The sequence below is a fragment of the Homarus americanus genome, unplaced genomic scaffold (assembly GCF_018991925.1).
Source record: "Homarus americanus isolate GMGI-L3 unplaced genomic scaffold, GMGI_Hamer_2.0 scaffold34360, whole genome shotgun sequence".
NCBI classification, from domain to species: Eukaryota; Metazoa; Arthropoda; class Malacostraca; order Decapoda; family Nephropidae; genus Homarus; species Homarus americanus.
Window position 1 is genome coordinate 1,387,505 of NW_024739403.1, and position 21,902 is coordinate 1,409,406.

Here is a 21,902-nt window from a genome sequence, read left to right on the forward strand (position 1 = left end):
TACTGTAATAATGTCGATGTAATAACCATCTATGTAAATGACTAATAACTTTTCTTTCCTTCAGGCTTCACCACAAGCTACAGCTGCAAAAATTAGGGAATTAAAGGAGGAATTAGCTCGTTTCAAAGCAGAATTCCCTCATCCTCCAGGAGAACGAGGTCGTCAAAGTTCATCTAGAAAACTTGGAAGAAGGCCTTCACAAGGTCGTAGTGTCAGTGTAGATAGAGGTTACCTGGTGAAATCTGGATCTAGAGAAAAAATGAATGGCCTTGAGAAAGACATGTCCACTCAGGGTGCCCAGCGTGTACGTCTCGTAGAAATAAATATGACCGATTCACAATCTGTAAAATCTTCTAGCTACCAGTACTCATTTGAACAGAGTATTGTAAGAGGTGGTTTAAGTGATACAAGTGACAGTATACTCTGTTCCGCTCACTCCAATGGTGACTCTCCAGACACAAAATCTTTTATTCAGTCTCGAATTGAGCGGCTGTATGGACCTAGTGCCCTTGGAGCAGGATTTCGTAGTCGTCGTTCTTTGTTAGAGTTAGAAAAAGAGCAGAAGGATAGGGAGTCTGGAGTGTTTCGGAGTCCTGTGTTACCTTCACAGGTAGACAACCTCTATGAACCAGAAGCAAAGGCTCCAGAAGGATTCCCCAGTGTATTTAGGCATTTGCGTCCTGAGTTCAGAACCCAGCTGCAAGTGAAGCGTAGCAATAGATTAAAACCAGGAATATCCTTGGAATTGCCTTCAATAAATAACACCAGTGATATTAATTCTCCAAAGAGACCTGGAAGAGTTATACCAATTATCTTAACAGATACATTTGAGAAAAACACCCAGAAACCTCCAGTTCCTCAACCTAAACCAGAGGTACCCATTACTAATGAAGCCAGTAGAGAAAACAAAGTTCTTAATAGGGACAGCAAACCAGTTGTGCAGAAGATAATTAATGGTAATGGAAATATTAAAGAAACTGATGCCACATTGGAGAAAGAGACATGTGTAAATGGAAGTGCAATAGAAGATAAAGTTAGTGTTAAGGAAGAGCAAGAATCAACAAAGAGAACTAGTAATGTAAATGGTGTGTCAGACTCAGTGAATTTAAATGGAAATTTTAATAAAACCTCTGAAGAAGAAGAAAAAGATGGTCACTATTTTTTGAAGGTAAGTTTTAACTTTACACATGGCTATAACAGCTCAGTGATCTGAGGAATTGATTCTTAGGTTTAATGCTGTATATCTGTATGTTCATATACCTGTTCAGTATTTATATTTATGCAAAACCAACTTTTTATGTTGATGATAGGAAAGTTAAAATATCAATAAAGAAATATAAAGTAAAAAGAGAACTGCAAATTTTTGGATGAACACCCGAGTAGCATTTTAACTTTTTTGAGTCCAAATTTTTTTTCAGCTCAAATAAAGATTTTCACAGTAAACCACCAATTTCTCAGTTTAATTGGGGGAATTGGAATCTGAAAAAATGCATTTTCCAATAAATTTTAATATTTTTCTCTGCTTTCAAGTGTTTATATTTACATTAGTGTTTGTTTATTTTGTACGGTGGGGTATGCTATAACGAACGTAATTGGTTCCAGAACCTCGTTCGTTATAGGATTAATCCGTTCCAGGCCCCCAAATACTACCAATTAACACTGAAAAAATTCTGTGGAAAATGTAAAAAATACGGTACTTTATCTCCTTAGTGTTGTTCAGCATGCAGGACAGGAGGCAGAGGGGGAGGGGGGAGGAGAGAATTATTGAGAAGAGGTGGAAGGAGAGGAGTCATCCTTCCTAGCCCTCTTTGGTGACTGTCTCACAGGCACTTTGTCTGTAGGTTCTTTTGTTTCCTTTGTAAAGAAGGAATCCAGGGTTGGCTGCTTCAACCTTGATTTCTGGACCTTCCAAAAGTAGTTCATAACATTGTCATTGAACACACTGATGGCCTTTTGCACAGAACCAACATCAGGATGATAATCCTCAGCAAGCTTGGACAGTTTACTCCAGCAAAAGAACGCATCCTTGAGATCTTTGGCTGGAATGATGCAGCTTTCCTCCTTGTCCTCCTCCTCCCCTGACTCCTCAGAAGTTAAGCTCCGCTTCAGTGTCTCGTTTTCCTCTTTGTGAAGCTCAAGCAGCTCCTCAGTGGACAGTTCCTTACTGTGATCTTCCACCAACTCCTCAACATCATCATCATCATCCACTTCCAGGCCCATGGAATTGCCCAGAGCCACAATTTCATGAACAACAGCCTCTTCTAACTCTTCGAAGCCTTCAAAGTCTCTTTGAAGGACACATTCAGGCCACAATGGCCTCCAAGCAGCACAAAGACACCTCACATTAACCTCTTTCCAGGCTGTGGTAATTAAAAATACAGCATCTGCTATATTGAAGTGACTCTTCCAAAATTCCTTCAAGCTAACATCACTGGAAGAAGTGGACGCAAAACATTTTCTAAACAGTGCCTTTGTGTACAGCTTCTTAGAGTTAGAAATTACCTGTTGATCCATGGGCTGGATGAGAGGTGTTGTGTTGGGTGGCAAGAAGTGCACAGTGATGAAGTTCAACTCCTCTGGCAATTCAACCATCAAATTAGGAGGGTGGGCTGGTGCTTTGTCCATCACCAACAAAGCTTTCAGTGGAAGATTATTCTCCCTGAGGTATTCCCGAACACTGGGTCCAAACACCTCAATCACCCACTCGGAGAATAAATTCCTGGTTACCCAAGCCTTTGGGTTTGACCGCCACATAACACCAAGGCGGGTCTACCTAGTGTTTTTTAAAGCTCTGGGGTTTTCTGCATGGTACACAAGGAGTGGCTTTATTTTGCAGTCACCAGAAGCATTAGCACAAAGAAAGAGGGTAAGCCTGTCTTTCATTGGCTTATGGCCAGGGGCAGAAGTTTCCTCCTTGGTAATGTATGTACGGCGAGGCATTTTTTTCCAAAAAAGTCCAGTTTCATCACAGTTGAATACCTGCTGAGAAACAAAGCCTCCCTCTTTAATAATATTCAAAAAAATGTCATGGTGTTCCTTAGCTGCTTCCTTATCTGCACTAGCAGCATCACCATGTCTCACAACACTATGTATTTTATTTCTCCTTCTGAAACCAGTAAACCACCCCTTGGTACCCATAAACACTGGCACATCACTATCACTTGCACTGGGAGTCTTGGCTTTAAGGTCCTCAAACAATTGTCTGGCCTTCTCACAAATTATAGCTTCACTAATGCTATCACCTGCCATTTCTTTCTCCTTTATCCACACTAAGAGTAAATTTTCCATCTCCTCAATCACATTACACCTTGCTTTGCTAAGTCTGGAGATTCCCTTAGCCACTTGCACTGTTTTCAACTCCTCTTTATTCTTTAAAATCGTACATAAAGTCGATTTAGCCATCCCATACTCATCACTAAGTTTCGCAATGCTTGTTCCATCCTCACCTTTCTTTATGATTTCTTTTTTATTTTCAAGAGTTATGAGCTTTATCACTCGCTTTGGACGATTCATTGTCACAATTGTACACTTGTATAACAAAATATTTATACAAAACTCTCTTTCCACACCAAAAGACGAAATTTCAACAATAACAGTGGTGCACTGGCTACACAATGAGACAAAGATGGCGCCTGACGCTCTTGTTGTGGGTCGCGGTACAACTATATTCATGCGCCAGGCGAAATAGTCCGGTATTCATCTGCGTTCGTTGTAGGAGTTGCGTTCGTTATAGCATTCTCAATTTTATAGGTAAAACCGTTCGTTATAGGAATATTCGTAGTAGGATCCGTTCGTTATAGCATACCCCACTGTACTTTTCTTAGTTGGGTTTATAAGAACATGAAAGGCATTAATTTTAAGAGACATGGTTAAACAACTTAACCTTGAAGTAAAATGTTTGAAAATTCATAGGTTATTTAATCTTTACACAAATTTTTATTGTATACATACAGTAATTTCTGAGTAGTTCTCACAGAATTCCAAGGTATTGATGTCTAGACTATTAAGGACTTCCTGTATTTAAGTAACTTCTTCTTTTTTTTTTTTTTTTTTTTTTTTTTTGAGAAATTTATAGGTATAAAATTGATGATTCCTTCAACATCTTACATAGATTTTTTGGAAGATGGGATTTTGCCAGTCATTCTGTAACCTACCGGTATGTAACCAGGACATTCTTCTTTGGACGAATTACTATTAAGAAATACCTATATACAGTACAGTTTATACTGTGTGTGTTTAGAGTTGGGGAGGGGTGATTGGTTCCCAGTGGAGGTAGGCCTACATGAAGGATATGTAATGTCACTATAGTTAAGTATTTTTGAGGATGGAGTACATATTGATGTGAAAGTAAGGCAAAAGAGATTGAGGCAAGCTTGGTAAATTGGAATACTGAATGTAAATGGGTTGAAAGTCATCCATTGTTTATTGACTCCTGCACTACTAATGAAAGGTGGTGCTTCATTTCTTAGGTCAAGTTTATGATACAATGCAGTATACGTGTATATGGTTTTGTCTATATATGTTGTACTGTGGTTTATTATATCTTTGCCAATGAATCCCCTCGCCATGCTTCAACTCTAGAAATGAATCAAGATTTCCTCAACATACTGTACAGCATATCAAAATGGTACATATTTTAGGTCACTGAATAGTAGAGACTGCTCATGTTAAGTCTGTGAATGTTGAGGTCCACATGTATACAGTAGCTAATGTGTTGAAATATTGGGTTTTTGCATGTCTGGATTGACATAAGACTTTACTTGGAATTCTCTGGAGAATATATTCAAACAAAAATAACCAACATAATGAACAAATGTGTGCTTGTTGATGAGGCTGGACACCTAAGTGTAAAACAGATAGAGAAAAGGGTTTTTCAGGTACTCTATAGATTTAAATTTGAATATCTCAACATCTTCTCTTGTGGATTTGTATTTGAATAAATTATCTATACTGTATTTTTAATACAAACAATCTAGAGTACAGTATAAATGAATATTACATTACATTAGCTTAGTATTGGAGCTGTACACATGTATATCTGATGAATGCAAATGGTAAGGTTACTAAATTCAGTACAGTACTGTAGTGATGTCGATAAAATTATTTTGATGTATTATCTGGTGGGGTTGAATTGGACAAAATTATTAGCATACACATTACAGTAATTTATATATTTAGCACAAATGAGTTGAAGGGGACATTAAAATATTGTAATTAGTTTTGCTTGTATGTTTTCTAGGAAGTTTGAATGGAACAAATACAGTATACTGTACAGGTATGCAAATACAGTATTGTTTTGTATAAATTGTCTTATTTTCTCAATTAGAATACTGGAGACATTGTCATACAAGATAATATTGTATTGTATTATGGTCAGCTACATAGATGCTCAGGGGATGCAGTTTAGTGTCACAATATTTTTTTCGTTAGGATTGGTAAGGAATCTTCATTTTTTTTGGAGATCCAACAAGTTTTCTCCTTGGCTGTTTGTTCTGAAAGAAAATTTGTTCCTTGTGGGTGGGGAAACCACAGGGAAGTTTAGCAGTGTTCTTTGTTATTCATCCGTTTGGAAGACTGACTTAGAGATGTTGACACTCAGTTACAGTCCTCAGGATATACATGTAAATACATTTATTTTTTAGGACTAATTGGACATAGTTATTGTGTAAGATAGGATACTGCCTTCACGAGATGTAGTATTTTCTTGAATTCATTGAGAGCAGGGCTATCGGACCCATATCCAGGCAACTCGGGTACCCTCATTTCTCCTATAGGGTTCATAGCTTAGCTGGAACCGAATTCAAAACAGTGGATTGGCCTGAAACAAAAAGATGGCCAAGCCATAGCTGTGGAGTGAAGTGTAATGATTGTTCAGCCAGATGCAGCTTTAAGTAGATCTCCTTTTTGCCCAAAATGGGTTAATTTATAAACCCAGGTCAGCATGAAGAGGGTTGTCTGATAATGTGGAGCCTTCAGTAAGCAGCAAATATTATGAAAACTATACTGTACCTGGATTTTGGCTCCACTAAAATAGGGGATTTCAGGATCAATCCACTTTTGAATTGAGTCTTGTAAGGTTAACCTTTTGAAGGACTTTGTTGTGATGGTATTAGTCCTCTGGAGTAGCCACTTTATTCATGGAATGGGTTTCTTAGGAAACAGATGTTTTACTTTCTGCCCATTTCCAAATTACTACAGGATCCCTTTTAGAGCCAGCAGAAATTTATTTACTGTTGGAAGAGATGGTTTTCTGTCCTCTTTCTCAGTTTTATAGAATTAACTGGTGTAGGTTAATTTTGGATTTGGTAAGGATTCACTTGGGGTTCTTTGTTGTGGAACTACAGTACTGTGTTAGTTCAATGGTGGTTTTCATATCTACATATAGGGCAACAGTTCAAGATCTCTTAGTAGGTATTAGGCTGGTTCATGGAATCATAGGAATTACTTCTCCCAGCCCTTTTTTTATGGACGGTGTAATGTCCATATTTTTTAGGGGCCCTGGAACTTAAAAATTTACATTTTTGTCCTGGTTCCAGGATAATGCCTAAAAACTGTATTGTGAAGGAGAGTTGACAGGTCACCATTTAGTTAGTACTCTATTGTTCCTGTATTGCAAGGTTTAGTTAGCATTCCCAAGATGCATTGTCTGCCAAGTCTTAAAGCATTTGTAATGTTAACTCCTCCCACTTTCAAGCTGTCTACTATAAGAAGAGCTACTTAGTGAAGGTCATATGCTAAAAAATGAAAGAAAAAAAAGGAATTAATCTTGAGATCCATAGTTAATCTGTTTTGATACCCTCACTCCCTTCATGGAAACTAAATGGATATAAGATAGCAGATCAGTCTTGGAATCATGGTGGACATAGCTGCATGGAGTATGTACTGACTGTGTGCTCTTATTGGACCTCTCGCCTTAAGAGGGCAACCTTTGGATTTAAACGTCATTGTTTGAGGCCAATGGATGCAATAGCCCCTAGTTACCAAGAGGGTAAGGTGTGGTGGACCATCTCTCCATAGTAGGCGTGCACAGTAACAAACTGCTCCGTAATGGGCTTTGTTAAATTGGGAGGATTTTTTTATCAGCCCTTCATTTTCATTTAAAATAATGTGAATGATATACTGGGTGAGTCCACCATTAAATGTACATTTAGGTTTAATTTAATTTATACCATCGGTAAAATTGATGCTCAAGGCCCATAATTTAGTTTTAAGTCGGATCAAAGAAATTTCATTCCTTAAATGCTGCTAAAGAGGAGATCAGCCTATGTGGAGGAGGCTCAAAGAGTGAGCTTCCACATGTTCAACCAACTTTGCACCAGGAAATAAGTTTTAAGTAGGTACTTCAAAAAATTTATGAAATGTTTACTACCATTTTTACTTATTTGTCCCTGCAGGTGGTAGAAGGTGTGGTGAAGAGCATTGAAGCTCAGGTTGTTGAAATTGAATCTGACCTAGAGGCAAGAGGGTCAGAGATGAGTGAAGAAGTCCGTGGAAAGGTGCTAGCAGCTATTGGAAAGGCTCGTCTCCTCGTATCTCAGAAGATTCGACAATTCCAAGGCCTTTGTCACAAGAATATTGTAAGTACTGTACTGTTAATGTTCTCTAATTCATTGCATATGGACTATTAAATGTCATTCTGGATTGCCAAAGCCTTCTTGTCAGCACTGGTGTCATAGATTTCTTTCATCAACCTTTAACCATCCATCTATTTCAATTTGTTCCTTAGTTGTTATGCCTTATAAATCCAGGATTTTAATTAATTGCAGTACACATTACCTGTATGTCTTTCATGCTCCCAAAGCCCCAAGGATGCCTTCACAAGCAAGCTCTGTCTATGCCATAGATTTCACTTTTTAACTTCACTTCTTATAATTTTTAATACTGAGTTATCGCCGCTGGCTTCAGCTACAGTAATGGCATTTGCTGCCATCAGCACCTCCACTCAGCACCGAGTGCCTCCCAGCACCTCGACCAATGTGTCTGGCGGGTTTCAATCATTACCTTCGACTTGCCCGTCACCCGACCGTCCTTATCTACGGCGGTTACACTTTGTATTTTAATTAACTTCGAGTATTTAACATGTAGGTAAACATTTATACAGAATTTACCTTTTGTAGGTAGAGTATTGATTACCCATGTCTCAAAACTTCAAAAATCTCAAAATTTTAACTCCTCCATAAAAGGCTCCCATTTTTTTGTTTTAAAAATAAATAAATATATATATATATATATATATATATATATATATATATATATATATATATATATATATATATATATATATATATATATATATATATATATATATATATATATATATATATATATATATATATATATATAATCATTGAGAATTTAATTAATATAAAACAGTACTCTTATGCCAGGTTATTAGTATTAGGAAACAACTGCAAGTACTGAACATCCATAAATAAGATGAGTTTCTCTTTACATTACTGTACTGTACAATATTCATTACCATATGTGCATTTAGATAGGGAATGAGGGAAGAGGGAAACCCTCCCATTAATGGAATCCTCCCAATACCAGACAGGGCTTACATGGGAGGATTAACTGTATCTCTTATGTAAGGTATTAATGTTTAAAAATAAAGATTTATTCATCATGCTTGACTTCACCTATACCAAGGACATTTAGACAAACCATCCTTCTAGGGCTCTGCTTGAGGTGGTGTTCTGCCATATGGGACCACAAGTTTCAACTTGTTGGATGTGTGGGTAAATTTGACAACTATCAATGAAAAAAAAAAAAAATGCCGAGTTACTGAGGCGGCAGCAAGATGGCATTGCCAGTTCTGTGCAGAACTCCCAACAATTGAAATTATTGTTTGCCTAATTTTTTAATATCCAAACTATTATTTAGAGTTGAAATTCTGCAAGGTGTGTTTCATTATTAAGTTCCAAAGTACTGTACTATAGGGGAATTATGTAAAGACAACCCCTGTCTGGTCAGGTCTGAATTGGGTCAAAAGGGAAATTTACTAAATATTCTTTTTTCAATTTTGTTTTAGTCTGGAACTATAGGGGAAGAGTTCCCAACAACCTGTCAAGATTTAGCTGGTTTTTGGGACATGGTATCTATCCAAGTTGAGGACATCAGGAATTCCATACAAGAAATTGTTGTACTACGCACCAATGGGTGGAAGGAGGTAAGTGATATTATTCTATATTTTTTATAGAAATGTATATGTAAAGTTTTTTCTGTGGCTTTAATAAAACCGATAATAGTAATGCTTACATTATATTTTATTCATAAGAATCGGTATTGTTTGTTTAATCTTTTCTCAATATGTAATTTTTTTTAAGTTTCTTTATTTAGTTAATATTCTGCAACTTTAAGTAATAGTCAACATTGTTTATTAATTTCATTTTATGCATGTTCTTACTTTTGGAATTTCTTCGTCTTTTCTCAGGTAAACCAAATAGATACCATTGACGGGGCCAACAGAAATGTTACCACTGGTCATGCCCGTCGAAAACCTGCACCTAGACCCTCCAGACCTGCAAAATTTACAAAAGGTAGTGCAGAGAAAACCGAGGAAGGAAAAAGTAGAGATGAAGCCCGCAAGAAAATGATGGAGGAAAGACGAAAGGCTATGAAGGAAGCAATGAAAGCCAAAAAAGCAGAGGCTGAAGCAAGAAAGGCAGAACAGGATGATGAGGCCCCAGTGGAAATTTTCGTTCCTGACAGCAAGTAGAGTATTATGGAAGTTATTAGATGTTTGAAATCCCCAAGTGTATGATGTGTGATAGATATGTAAATTCATGATGACATTGATACTTTGACAAGGAAACTTAATTGGTAGTATTCCTTTAAACCTGGTCATGTTGGTGTGCTACAAGTGTTAGCTCTAATGGCTGTAGACTAAATGAATAAGTCTGGTGCAGTACAGTGGAAGATTTACGCTGACTTATGAACTTACTCTGTGTAGGTGATGGGTCCAGAAAAGTTAAGGGGTTCGCGAGAACCTGTTCCATTTTGTAAGTTGACTTAAATTCCTGCAATGAAATTATTATCTAGTAAGCCATAATATTGACAATGATTGTTATGTGGTAGATTTAAGATATTGTTAACAAGTGAAGAAAATGTCACACAAAGGTAGGGAAAGGCAGGACACTTGCTATTAATGGGAAACACTCTTGACTATTTCCCAGTACAACTTGTTCATGTTGTTACTGGCCTGTGCCAGTTTTTTTCCAGTATCCTTTCGATTGTAGTGATGCTGTCTTAGAACAAACAGTGCTGTTATTAGGTTTTGTCTCAAATTTTAAAGTTATAAAATGTATCTAATATTGTAAATCATTTTAATCGCACTTACATTCCCAAGTACTGTATTCAAGCTTCAGTAATATCTCGTGAACCAATTTCTTTTGAGTGAGGTGGTGTATATAGCAAAGGAAGTTTTATGGGTTATATCTTTATTTTGGAACTTAGATGATATATACAGAATAAAGTTAGAGAGGTCCTGCTTGTGTGAAGGTAAATTAAGAGTACTGTATCAAATTTTATATAACTGTTTACCCTAATTGTAAATTTCAAAGCAATATAACGAGTTTCCCTAAGTCATATGTTTTCATTTTTTAATGAAATATTATAATTGGGCCTGCATAAAATATATAAGGGATTATGTCCCCTGCTTATGACCTGAATTTGCACATTTCAACTCGACGCCCAGCATTATCTGTCTGTACTCGATGAACTTATGTTATCCTCCAAATACCTCTCCTTTTTTATACCTTGTCACTTTCTTTTGTGTATTTTATTATTAAAATTATTATTACTGGAAAAGTAGTAAAAATTTTGTACAGCCACCAATTAATTTTACTTTGCTGTACTCACCTACCTAATCACTGGAAATCTGCATTTGTTCCTTTAAATAATGGCATTGCAGTAACCTGCTTTCTTCATGTTTGTTATGTATTGAAAAGCATTCAAGATTTAATTACAATTGCATAAAAGACCTCATAATCCAAAGGGACATTTCTCTCCTGTTTATTTTTTATTTTACCATGTACAGTATATAATTTTATATTTGTATGTCAAGTTCATTTTCAGTAATTTTAAAATTTAGCACCATTATGAATATTTAAACTAGGGTTTTTTATTTGCTGATGTGTATTTCACATTTGTAATAATGTTTTGCACTATTTTTATCATGCATATGTATTGTGTACTGTATTTATCTGCTATTTATTGTTGGCTTTAAACTGAATGATGATATCTTCTTGAAGCAGCCCTGTAGCACTTGCCTACATTGTCTTATCCATGAGGTATATGTTTTTATAATCAATTAAAATATTCCTAATAGACTGAACAGTCCAGAGAGTGGTGATTCCGAGTATCATACACACTTGTAAATGAATTGCAAGATTTTACCTCAAATTTATAAAAGCAGTGTGCTGACCCTAGCTAGATTTGCATTAGAATACAGGTGCAGTTGTAAACTGATTGTTGTTGTTTACTTCTTTTTGTATAGGAAGAATTTTTTTACTTATAATGAATGATGACATTAGAAATGTGCCTTGTATCTGCTTCCCATGTGAACTTTTAAGTATGGTAAATGTTTTTACAGAATGCATTATTATCTGAGTTCATCATTGTGTGCAGTACCCTGTAATTAGGCAGCTGTTGATGTTTAAACTTTTATATACCAAAATGTTAACATTTTATTAACCAACTGAAAGTAAATATTGAAATGTATATAATGGGTCAGTAAAGTTTGAGAATGAATAAAAAAAAATATATATATATATGATTGTTTACAGTGCCCCTACATTGACAAGAATTCTAGTACCAGCAGCTTGATGTACTGTACTGTATTGTCATAAACCTTTTTACACACAATTTGAGATTCGTAATCTCCAAGCCTTTGTTCAAAAGTGTATATCGTGGCTTTTATATGTTGCAAGCCTAGGGGGCACCGGTGGGTAAAACGGTACCGCTCTTGCCTCGCAAGCGAGATGTCACGGGTTCGATTCCCGGGCCGGTGGAAAGTTGTTCGGACACACTTCCCAGCCTCCCTTGGTCCCTGTTCACGTAGCAGCAAAGTAGGTACCTGCTGTAAATCGAAAGTTGTGAATTCGTATTCAGGGACAAGTTGTTGGAGCTTCCAATAACTTGCTTAGACATAAACCATTGACTCTTCTGGCTTCTATGCCCTTAACTCATGAGACATAAAGGCAAGCATGAACTTGGCGATGTAAACGCTTCTGCGCTTCACCTTGCACAAGGATGTAGGGGGTGCCCCAAAAAAAATAAAAAATTGTATGCCTATTCCACAGGCAACTTCAGGAAAAAGAGTGATCACAAGTACTTGAATATGGGAAGTACAGGGGCCAGAAGATGTTAGGTTATGATAGTTATAGGAAGAGTGATTGAGAAATTTATATGCAAGATAAACTAAATGGTTTGGATTTATGCCAGGTGAGGGGGGAGCTACAGAGGCAATACATTATGACTAGGCAGCTACACAAAAGAGATCTAAATTAAAAGAAAAGTTTAGTCCATATTTGTAGAATTGAGAAGGCATTTGACAAGATAACACATGAAGTACCGGTAGTATAGAAGGCAATGAGAGAGTTAGGTGTACCTGCAGTCGTTTTTTTAGCTGATGGTAATAGGCACACTAGCTCCCCATAAAGTTCTTCAATGACATCTTTACATGAATACAATGTGTTTATACTTGATTCTACTCGTTATAAAACTCATTGCAGTACTGCTTTGTCCACTGTTTTATAGATTTGGTGTCATGTGTCTTGATATATATAATAAATAATGATAAGAAGTAGTGGTGAATGAGTTCTCCGAAAGTGAGCCAGAATTAGGTATCCTAAACAGCTTTTTATGAGCTGTAATGGGGGCGAGGCTTGTACCATCAGCTAAAAAATACAGCTATAGTTTGAGTGGTTTTGGCATATGAGGGCTCAAATAACTTGAGGAATTTTAGGCAAATGTAGGGGGTCTGTCTTGAGCCCCTTCTGTTTATCATAGTGTTGGAGGCAATGACTTGGTGCTAATAGCAGATAGTATTGATGAGGCTGTGGAGAAATTTAGAAATGGAAGTACTGTACAGATTAGTCAAAGGGCCTGAGAGAATGGCAAAAACAATTGATTACTGGTGAGGGACCCGTGGTTAAAAGTGAAAAATGGCTATGTGCTATGTAAGAATGTTGGCAGCAAGTCATAATGTACAATGAGTGGAGTGGATGGCAGACTACTGGATGTCACTGAACTCCCGCCACACAGACAGGCTTCCTGACACTATCCTGTGCCAGCTTCACACTCAGAAACTCCCTGCAGAAGTTTGTCTCGTCCTCTCGGCATTGGACTACTCTACTACCTCGGCGACCTATGCAGCCACGGCAGACAGAGTATTCCATGAATACCATGCTGTGCGCCAATGTGCCACGAACAAACCATCACTTAGCTTCGGTCTCGTCAACCAGATCAACGCTCCTCAGAGAAGTAGTATTCCACCAGACACACAAGATTTGAGGGACATGCTAAAGTCTTTACACCGCAGAATGGACTCCCTCGAGCAGCTCTGCTCCTCCATTCCTGCTGCTGCTCCTGTACCTGCCCCACGCACTGTGTCCTACCGACCCCAACATCCCCGTCCTGCCTCAGACCCCGCCGCCAGCCCCCAGCATAGTGTATCTACCTTCTGTTGGTACCATCAACGTTTTGGTGCTAACGCTAGACGCTGTGAGGCTCCCTGCAACTACACGAGGAAGCGACATCGACAGGGATTGGTAGACGCCATAACCTCCGTCACTATCAAGCAGCACATCACACGCCTTACTTCTGACCTTGCATTCAAGGCTACTGCCCCACGCCAGCCTTCCCATCGCCCTGAACACATTCATCCCGCACCTCCTTCGCCTGTCTGCCCACAATTGCCACTTGCAGCACCACCTCGCCCACAACATTTCTACATACCCTCTTTTCATCCTCAGGTACCTACTGCTCCTGACGTGGACCCTGCTCCTGCATCCGGCCCTAATGACCCAGATACCCCACCCGGCACCCCTGAGGACAATGCACATGCCGCGAGAGAAGCACCACATTCCTTGCCAGTACAACCTTCTCTTATCCACAACCCTCCTTCTCCCTCTGCTTCTCCCACAGATCTCGTCCCAAAACAGAGTAATCACCCGTAGCGGCCGAGTGGTCCACATCCCCGCCCTTTATGTCTCGCATGTGGAATACAACCCTGCCGACAAGTTTTCTGCAGCGCTCGGACGGGAGGGGGAGTATTGTAGTGGATACTCTCCCCTACAACTGCCACTACCGTTAGTCGCTGATCAGCCGATCCCGCGAAGAATTTTCTCTGACAGGCCTAGCCGCCTAGACTCGCGTCAAGTTTCTCTGACAAGTCTAGTGCCCGTATTATTAAACAACATCTTTCCTTGAAGAGAGTCGTCGTGTTTCAACCCGAGTTTTAAACTAAATGAGTCCTGAGGGACACCACAGTACAGTACTTGACGGGGTGGTGTGGCGGTAAACTTAACTAATTCCAATAAAATTAATTTATAATATTGGAATTACTGTAGTTAATTTTACCGCCAAGCCACCCAGTTAAGTACTGTACTGCGGTGTCCCTCAGGACTCATTTACTCGGGTTATATATATATATATATATATATATATATATATATATATATATATATATATATATAAAGAAAACGCCTGTGGGGTACGGAATATTTGGTTCACACTCAGGATGGGATGTAGAAAGGATACTCACAATGTGCTCTCTGTATGCATATTGTATTGGATGTACAGTGCAGCTTGGTGCTGGGAAGTGGCAGCGTGGTTACAAGCGTGTAGAGAGAGCTGGTTGGTGAGGATGCTCAGAGGAGGACCAGCTTGTGGGTCGCCATGGTCGCTGGCGGGAGCGAGGGCCGCCAGGCAGGAGGAGGGGGTGTTGCTTGCTGGTTGGTGTAGGTAGAAAGAGATAGGTCACCACGAGGTCAGGTCTTATATAGCGGAGGTAGGCGTGGCTTAATAGTTGACCTCCGTCATGTAAGGCGGCGCTGGTTGACCTAGACCACGAGGCATACACTGGGGAATTCGCGGGGTCGGCTACTCAGCGACAAACAGCGTTTGTAGGGGAGGATTGAGGAATCCACTACACACCATTGTGAGTTTTCTTTCTCACCTCCATCCTGAGTGCGAGATCTCCCTTATTGTACGTGTATGTGGCCATAACAAAGAGAATTGACACGCACAAAGAGAAATTAGACAACTGGTCACATACACTACGCTACAACGCCCCCGTTCCTACCCTACTTCCCAACCCATAATCTGCCTGTCACTTCATGATGATGATAATGATACTGTAGTAATATTTACAATGGCATTGGTAGAAATATTACAATAATTCAATTATTAATAATAACAATGATAATAAATGCGCTTTTATTAGGGTTGTATTTGGTTTGTCGTACATGTGCGTGTGTGTTCACAACTTTAAAAAATAGGATTATGACAAGTATATAGCATTATTATCATTTTCGTCTATTTTCATGTAAATAACAATTACAAACACAACAAACAATTGTTTATAAACCCCGTCCACCGATGACGTCATTACCAGGACCACAAAACACATCTCGAACGAAACTCCGAGTCAGCCCTCGAACATTGAACTAATTCCCCCATTAATATACTTAAAGTAGTACAGTAATTAAGCTTTATTAAGTTAAGTGGTTCATTATTACAAAAATATATTTTCTCGTTAGTGGTTCAGTGATAGTGTTTATAGCTACCTACGTTAGTAGGTCGAGGCCTAATTTACACGTCTCGAATCCTCACATTGAACTTGTGAGTGATAGTGTTGGAGTCGACAGTCGACACACCATGACGCCAGCCAGCCTCGGCCCTCAAGTCGGTCAATCAGGACCCAACGAGGTCTTTCAGTCACTGTGTACACTGTTCAGTACCGCTGCTGCTGACTTTTGCTGGCTGACGTCTCCTGATATAAGCTAGCTTGCCTCACTATATCCTGTTGCTGGTGACTACTAGCTGAAGACGGCTGCTGATGGGGGTACTTCAGGCTGACAGCTGCTGATGGGGTCCTGCTGGCTGCTGATGACTCTGCTGAAGGTGCACTGTCGACTGACAAGTAAAGTTGCACTAAAATTTTTTTAGTGTTCATTTATTCCGATATATTTCAGGTGTACTTTGTTTGCGCGAGTTAACCTTACCGCTATGGCATCCCAAAGATAGTACAATCTGTACTTACTGTACAATTTTATACAAGTATCCAGAACAGATTTAAATTAGAGATGCATACCTTAATTGGCGTAACTAAAATATTTCTAGTTTACATTCTTCTGTAACGGTAAACTTGTCACTGTACATCTTACCAAGGGATTTTTGGTAAACTCTTAATATATAATCTAAATCAGTTGGGAACGATCGATGCTTTGATGTACTATACTATACTTTGAAAATGGGGTATAGGCCGTGGTCTCCGGGGACTTAGGGAATGTATATACAGTACTGTAATCACTAAACGGTTTGATGTCACAACGAACGAACCACTGACTACTGCTGAAATAAGTACCCGTATTGATTACTAAACGGTTATTGTTTTTGTTTTTTTCAATATACTAAAGACGCTGGGCCTACGGTACTTGTAGTTTTCTTCTTAAATTCAAAGTAATATTTTCTTTGCCCCCCTCAAGCTATTTGTGTAGGAAACGATGTACTTGTGAGAATCAGGTGTTTTAATGTTATAAATCTGAAAACTGTACATGAATCAACTCAACTTAACCAAAATAGTGTTCGAGTGTTTTAAATCGGGGAACTGGCACTGTTTTTGTACCTCTTGGCTCATTTAAGGTAAATTCTGGGTAATGGAGGACACGGCTGACACCAGAAGCAGCGGAATCACTAAAATGGGTTTTACTTATGTAGTCGATGGCGATTTAAAATATGACCTTTATTTTTGGCAGGAATGAATGGATAGAGATATGACCCACAACTAACGATTTTGATTGCACAAAGTGCAAACAAAACCTGGCCTAACTTTACCTAACCTAACTATTTAACCTAACATTTTAAAACTTTACCTTATTTAACCGATGGTGGCGGCTGATCTGTCACGTGAAAAAGTAAACAGTAAATGCGCTCCAGCGAACGGACAAGTTGACGGTTGGAATTTTTTCGTAAGATGGCAGGTCAGTGGGTAAAGAAAATGCTTAAATTCACTATGGCAAAGATATTTTTAAATAAATTGGGCCAAAATGTGTCAAAAATAAGGATTATAGTTGCTAGGAAGTCGTGTGACTGCGAAAAGCTCTGTGATTGGTTGTGACGTCACTGGTTGGGGTGAACTTCCCTGCGGGAGGCAGCCTGTAGTTGTCCAACCTTCTCGGCTGATCGGCTCAGTAAATAAATATTATTATATAATTAACTTTGCTCTATTGTGCAACACAGTAATAATATTTTGAATATATAAATATTACTAAGCACATTAACTAATTCAATGGATATTAGCAGCCCATACAACAAATTTCCTCGTACAAACATTCCAAACAATATTGATATTTTGGTTTTGGTCATCTGGGGAACCTTAAGATTCTAATTATGGGATTAAGTACTTTAAACAATAAGATACATTATCTCTACAAGATTTTTGTCGCAAATCGTTTATCGATCGTAAAAGAAAATACATATCACAGGTTAGGTTAGAAATGAAGGTCAAAATCATTTATAACAACACATCGCAAACCATCAGTAAAAACAATCTGCATATCTAAGCATAGGGATGACCAAAACTTAAAATTTACCCAATATGGCCTATCTCGAATCTAAATATCAAAACACTTACGGTAGTTATTGTAAAATTTTACCCATTAATTAATATAAATGATGATATATCCTAGTGGTTCAGTAGAGAAACATCAAAATAATAACAGCACTATGTTGTCATGTTTAGCTAGCATCAAGGCATTATCAAAACAAAGTCCAGACAATGTTGTAGGGGTATCGAGATATTAATGTTGTCTCGCACTCAGGATGGAAGGAAACTCTAATGTGGTTTTCTTATATAATATATATAAGTTATATGATAGACAGTCTGGTGCTGGAGGTGCTGTGTGGTGAGGGGCTGCTTGGTAGAGACGTTTGGTGAGTAGCTTGTTGAAGGAGGTAGATGTGCAGGAGCTTCGTTAGAGAAGATGTTGCCTGTTGCTGGCCTCCTGGTTGAATGAAATGTTAACAGCGTGGAGCTTGCTGGAGGAGATGTTACTTGTTCAGGAAAATGGGCAGAATGAGAGTTGGTTGGTGAGGAAGCTCAGAGAAGGACATGCTCGCTGGCGGGAGCGAGGACCGCCAGGCAGGCGGAGGAGAGGCGAGGGTCGCCAGGCAGCGGCAGAGGAGGAGGTGTTGCTTGTTCAAGAAGATTGGTCAGACTGAATCTCAATGGAGAGACAGAGCTTATATACACCCAGCAGCAGCCGCCAGTCCCCTATGTAGGGGTATCGAGATATTAATGTTGTCTAGCACTCAGGATGGAAGGAAACTCTAATGTGGTTTTCTTGTATAATATATAAGTTATATGATAGACAGTCTGGTGCTGGAGATGCCGTGTGGTGGGGAGCTGCTCAGTAGAAGACATTCGGTGTGTAGCGTGTTGAAGGAGGTAGATGTGCAGGAGCTTCGTTAGAGAAGATGTTGCCTGTTGCTGGCCTCCTGGTTGAAATAAATGTTAACAGCGTGGAGCTTGCTGGAGGAGGTGTTGCTTGTTCAGGAAGATGGGCAGAATGAGAGTTGGTTGGTGAAGAAGCTCAGAGAAGGACAGCTGGTGGGTCGCCATGCTCGCTGGCAGGAGCGAGGACCGCCAGGCAGGCGAGAAGCGAAGGCAGCCAGGAGGAGGTGTTGCTTGTTCAAGAAGAATGGTCAGAATGAATCTCAATGGAGAGACAGAGCTTATATACACCGCAGCAGCGGCTATGAGTCATGGTGGGAAAACCCGAGAAGTAGCCGGTGACTAGTTCCGTTGCTAAGATACGGTAACATCTGGGGACAGCTCTCGCTTGGTTGCTAGGGGAGGCGGTACATTGGAATGCGATACGCAGTTGTAGGGGAGACGTCCACTACAATACTCCCCCTTCCCTCCAGGCGGTGTAGGAGACTTGTTGTTTGTAGAGTTGCTTAGCACATGTGAGGAAGACCGGGCGGTGCATGCCTCATGTGAGACAACGGCGATGGCGTGATGAGCCGATCGCTGAAATACAACTGTCTAGATACACACGATCTGTGGGAGAAGGGAGAAAAAGGGTGTGTGGAGGCGATGAATGTTGTGCTTCCCTCACGACAGGTACAGGGTCGTCAGATGCGCCTGCTGGGGTGTGTGTGGGCCTGGATCAGGAGCAGGGGCTGGGTCAGCAGAAGCGGGTTAGGGCTCGTGACAGCAGCTGGGTCCACGACAGCAGCAGGGTGCAGGACATTAGCAGGGAGTACCTGAGGGAGAAAAGAGGGTGTGTGTGGGTCCGGATTCGGGAACAGAGGCCGCGTCAGGGGTTATTGCTGGGCTGGGGTCGGCGGCTGAGGCAGGACGGGTGTGCTGGGGTCGTCAGAATGTGGTGCGTGGGGCAGGAAGAGGAGCCGGTGTCTGCTTGAAGACTGGGAGCGTGATCAGTGTCTCCTCCATCCTGTGTGAGTGCTAATCTCCGGGAGTCACCATTGTAGGGGTATCGAGATATTAATGTTGTCTAGCACTCAGGATGGAAGGAAACTCTAATGTGGTTTTCTTGTATAATATATAAGTTATATGATAGACAGTCTGGTGCTGGAGATGCCGTGTGGTGGGGAGCTGCTCAGTAGAAGACGTTCGGTGAGTAGCGTGTTGAAGGAGGTAGATGTGCAGGAGCTTCGTTAGAGAAGATGTTGCCTGTTGCTGGCCTCCTGGTTGAAATAAATGTTAACAGCGTGGAGCTTGCTGGAGGAGGTGTTGCTTGTTCAGGAAGATGGGCAGAATGAGAGTTGGTTGGTGAGGAAGCTCAGAGAAGGACAGCTGGTGGGTCGCCATGCTCGCTGGCAGGAGCGAGGACCGCCAGGCAGGCGAGAAGCGAAGGCAGCCAGGAGGAGGTGTTGCTTGTTCAAGAAGAATGGTCAGAATGAATCTCAATGGAGAGACAGAGCTTATATACACCGCAGCAGCGGCTATGAGTCATGGTGGGAAAACCCGAGAAGTAGCCGGTGACTAGTTCCGTTGCTAAGATACGGTAACATCTGGGGACAGCTCTCGCTTGGTTGCTAGGGGAGGCGGCACATTGGAATGCGATACGCAGTTGTAGGGGAGACGTCCACTACAAGCCCCTCACCACACGGCACCTCCAGCACCAGACTGTCTATCATATAACTTATATATTATACAAGAAAACCACATTAGAGTTTCCTTCCATCCTGAGTACTAAACAACATTAATATATCGATACCCCTACAATGGTGACTCCCGGAGATTAGCACTCACACAGGATGGAGGAGACACTGATCACGCTCCCAGTCTTCAAGCAGACACCGGCTCCTCTTCCTGCCTCACGCTTAACTTGTTGAAGGAGGTAGATGTGCAGGAGCTTCGTTAGAGAAGATGTTGCCTGTTGCTGGCCTCCTGGTTGAATGAAATGTTAACAGCGTGGAGCTTGCTGGAGGAGGTGTTGCGTGTTCAGGAAAATGGGCAGAATGAGAGTTGGTTGGTGAGGAAGCTCAGAGAAGGACATGCTCGCTGGCGGGAGCGAGGACCGCCAGGCAGGCGGAGGAGAGGGGAGGGTCGCCAGGCAGCGGCAGAGGAGGAGGTGTTGCTTGTTCAAGAAGATTGGTCAGACTGAATCTCAATGGCGAGACAGAGCTTATATACACCCAGCAGCAGCCGCCAGTCCTCTATGAGTCATGTTGGGAAAACCCGAGAAGTAGCTGGTGACTAGTTCCGTTGCTAAGATACGGTAACATCTGGGGACAGCTCTCGCTTGGTTGCTAGGGAAGGCGGCACATTGGAATGCGATACGCAGTTTGTAGGGGAGACGTCCACTACAATGTCATTACTTCTAAATTTACTCGTATCTCCATCTAGTACTGACATACTCTGTAAATGCACTGAAAAAAAAGTCTACCAGGTAAGAGTACTTGACGGTTGAGCTGGTGTGAACATGGGAGTTTTTTATGTACAAAAGAACATAAGAATGGAGGAAACTGCAGCGGGCCGTACTCGGCAATCCCATTTACACCCAACCCCTATCGCTCATATATTCATCCAACCTATGTTTGAAGCTGCTCTTCGCGACACATTTCTTCACTTACTTACGAAATGTCCATGACTTGACCATAAAAAAACCACCCTTGAAACTTACCTGAACGTGGTATTTGGTGTCTGAAGAGGCCATCCTTTGTACTACCTACGGCTGTAGCCCAGCGCGTCTGAAACTAATGACGTCGTTGCAAATTGCGGTCCTGTTTCTAGAGAAATAAAGTTATCTCGACTATTATAGCAGGATTTTAAACTTTCATTACAAATTATATATGCCGTATCACTCTACGAACGTTGCAGAGTGTATTTCTTGTGTTTGCCCAAGAACCGACAACTCGTCCACTGCCTCAAGCACAATATGAAAATTATTCTCATTTTTTTTATGCTCTATTACCCTATATGCAAATTAAAATATGTTTCCGTGCATGTACTTTCCCGAATCTTAACTCATTTTGTAAAATGGTATGATATAATGAACTTACTTTGTAAAGTGCTGATGATATACAATGATCCATAAACTTTCGGCAACTTTCCGAAACATGGTAATTTGTTGAATATCTTAAAAAGTTCAGTGTAATGGTCAGTCTGCCAAATTGTTTGAAAGAGGTCTCAATACATCAGCTGA

At 40.3% G+C, this 21,902-nt stretch overlaps 1 protein-coding gene across 1 annotated transcript in view; it reads left to right on the forward strand.

Annotated features, from left to right (window-relative positions):
* LOC121874696 overlaps positions 1-11,771 on the forward strand; it is a 72,764-nt gene extending 60,993 nt beyond the window's left edge. The window contains exons 9-12 of the mRNA XM_042378948.1: positions 65-1,168; positions 7,395-7,577; positions 9,032-9,169; positions 9,434-11,771. Of these exons, the coding sequence (XP_042234882.1) occupies positions 65-1,168; positions 7,395-7,577; positions 9,032-9,169; positions 9,434-9,718 (1,710 nt within the window). The 3' untranslated portion in view covers positions 9,719-11,771. The remainder of the gene's footprint in view (positions 1-64; positions 1,169-7,394; positions 7,578-9,031; positions 9,170-9,433) is intronic.
* Positions 11,772-21,902: the final 10,131 nt, after the last annotated feature.